Here is a 2,950-nt window from a genome sequence, read left to right as displayed (position 1 = left end):
AAGAACATATACATTACCTGTATAGACTGTACACAAAAATCCTATTTATCTGTTTCATTTATAGCTCCAACCCTCAGCACTCTTAGAGCACCACAGGAAAAAAATACTGTGAAAAGATATAGCATTTGGTGACTTTTAAAAACGTGAGATTAATATACTGTAACAGAAAAGTCTCCAGGGGCAAACATCAATAAACTGCTTTCAGATTTTTCTGTTTTGCATTTTTTCATAACATAGACATATTCATATTTAAGGATTTAAAGAACAATTTCTTGTACAATAGTGTTTGTAAGAATGCAACATTTGCCCAACTCTAATATTTTAAAATAATAAATGTAGAACTATATGAAGATGCTGACCAAATTGTTAAAAAGTGGCTATGTCTCAATGTTACCTTAGCTTTTTCCTTATTCTTTGTAGAACCTTGAGCATTCTTTATAAACATGCAATAATTTCAAAATACTGTATCTCATTATAAAAGTGTGAACATAATGCATAAAAAGGCAAAGAAGAAAGGAAAGTAACTAAAATTCCCATCTGAGTTTCAACTGTGTCTAACATGCTGACCATCATTTGCCTAAGAGTCTTCCCTTCAGATTTTTTATGGCCTCTTTCACATCTTTGTTTCTGAGGCTGTAGATTAAAGGATTCATCAAGGGAGTCATCACCCCATAGAACATGGATATAAGTTTGTCTGTAGCATCCAAGTCATCTGCATTGAATTTGTCTTTAGACTTGGGTTTCATGTACATGAAAAGAATGGTCCCATAGAAGATTATCACTACAGTAAAGTGAGCTGAGCAGGTAGAGAAGGCCTTGCTTCTCCCCTCAGCAGAACGAATGCTGAGGATGCTGGAGATGATTAATGAGTACGAGATGACAATGAGGACCAGTGGCATCAGAGTGAACAAAGTTGTGGCCACAAGCATGATGAATTCATTGCCGGAGATGTCAGTACAAGCCATCTTCATGACAGCCAGGATTTCACAGAGAAAATGATTGATGACATTTCCACAGAAAGGCAGCCGCATCACAAACGCAGTTTGCACGGCAGAGTTGGCAACCCCTGAAAACCAAGACCCGGTTGCCATGGTCACATAGGAACTCTTGCTCATGATGAGAGGGTATCTCAAAGGGTTGCAGATGGCCACATAGCGGTCAAAGGCCATCATGCCCAGGAGCACACACTCTGTTGTTCCCATGGCCAAGCCAAGAAACATCTGTACTGCACAGCCAAGGAAGGAAATCGTTTTTCTTTCTGAGAGAAAGCTTACCAGGGTGAAGGGAATAGAGGAGGTAGTAAAGCAGATGTCCAAGAACGACAGGTTCCCCAGGAAGAAGTACATAGGGGTGTGCAGGTGAGAGTCGAAAATACTGAGAATAATAAGGGTGCCATTGCCCACTAGGATGACTGCATACATCATTAAGATGACCACAAAAAAGAGATGCTCAAGGCCTGGGTAACCAGAAAGCCCCTTCAGAAAAAATTCCTCCAAATGAGTCTGGTTTTCCCATTCCATCGTATTCTCTCTCTTTTTCCTGCAAGAATTAAAAAAAAAAAACAAAAAACAAAAAACAAAAACTTAAGTAGCATATTCTGTACTACAGGAGGTTTAAATTTATCAATGCAAGTATATAAAATGTGTACTAAATTCAATGAAAGAAGGAAAGAACTAAATGAAAAAGGAGAGAGGGGAAAGAAGGGGGAAAGAAAATGAAATAAAATAAGCAACATAAGAGATAAATTGTTATATTGATCATAAATTCTGAGCTAAGAACTCTGTGGCTGGTTTTTAATAGACTGGCATGTAAACACCACAACATTACCATTCTAAAGATGATGGAGCTAAGGTGGCATAGGTCAGACCCTAGGCTCAAACTCAAGCCTCACTTCCTGAGGCTTATGCTTAACTGAGGTTTTTTGGATTTTTTTTGGTGGTTTTTTTTTTTTTTGTGAACACAGAGGCAATACTGAATGTGTTATATGCTTTATTATTTTTAAAAGAAGATTGGGTTCAACAGAAGAACTAAACAATAACCCCTGAGTGCAAAAATATCAAAAGACGCATATGATTCTGCAGAGACAAAGCCAGAAATGAACATAACCACACAAAGAGCATATTTACTCAAAAACCAGATTCAATTCAAGAGAGCCTAATAATAGGAAATCTTCTTGTCAAAATGTAAATGTCTCAGTGGGAAGCACTTCAGAATACAAGATAAAATCATTCTTTTCATTTTTAAATACATACATACAGTTAAGCATTGTGTAGAAAATTGAAGTCTAATCTTTTAATGTCAAATTAGGAAATTTAAAGCACATATAGATGCATGTAATTACCATGACCAAGTCATATATATGTCCATAACCTGTCTCTTCTATAGTACCCCATCTTTTAGTAACCTCTTCATCTTGTTCTAAAAACCTGTTAAACATGGAGATATTTTCTGTCTCTAAAGTTTCAGCTTTTTAGAATCTCATAAAATAAAATCATGTTGGGCTTCTTTTATTTACTAAAGTCCTCTAAAATTTATTCAAGCTGTAAATGCTGAGTAGCTTTTTATTGCATAGAGATACTAAAATTATCTCCTCAGCTATCCTTGGAAGAACATTTGAATTATCTCCATTTGGGAATAGTTGCCATAAATATTAGAGCTTTGATATTTGTGTGACCCTAAACTCCCAAGTTTCTAGGGTCAAGATCCTGTAGTGGGATAATAATTTCATAGAAAGTACATAGTATAGTTTGCAGTAAATTGACAGCTCTCCAAAGTGGCTGTATTGTATGTGCATTCCAAGCAACAGCATGTAAAACTCTCAGTTGCTCTGACTTCCATCAACACTCAGTATTGCTAGCAGTGGCTTCTGATTCATTTCAATGGGTATATAGAGACATCTCGTGAAGGAATTTATTTATAATAAAATCCACAATAAGCACTTTCCTTATTC

General features: G+C 36.2%; 1 protein-coding gene across 1 annotated transcript; it reads right to left on the bottom strand.

Moving 5' to 3' along the window:
* Nucleotides 1–569: 569 nt before the first annotated feature.
* Nucleotides 570–1,520, bottom strand: LOC110293464 (olfactory receptor 13C9). Its single transcript, XM_021161278.1, has one exon. It carries the CDS (start codon nt 1,518–1,520, stop codon nt 570–572), a length of 951 nt encoding a protein of 316 aa, XP_021016937.1.
* Nucleotides 1,521–2,950: the final 1,430 nt, after the last annotated feature.

Source organism: Mus caroli, unplaced genomic scaffold (genome assembly GCF_978045245.1).
Source record: "Mus caroli unplaced genomic scaffold, Mus_caroli_1 scaffold_6, whole genome shotgun sequence".
Taxonomy (NCBI): Eukaryota; Metazoa; Chordata; class Mammalia; order Rodentia; family Muridae; genus Mus; species Mus caroli.
This window is presented reverse-complemented; position numbering and strand designations above follow the sequence as displayed.

Coding starts and splice junctions, on each gene's coding strand:
- LOC110293464 (XM_021161278.1), bottom strand. CDS start 1,520: ATGGAATGGGAAAACCAGACTCATTTGGAGGAATTTTTTCTGAAGGGG.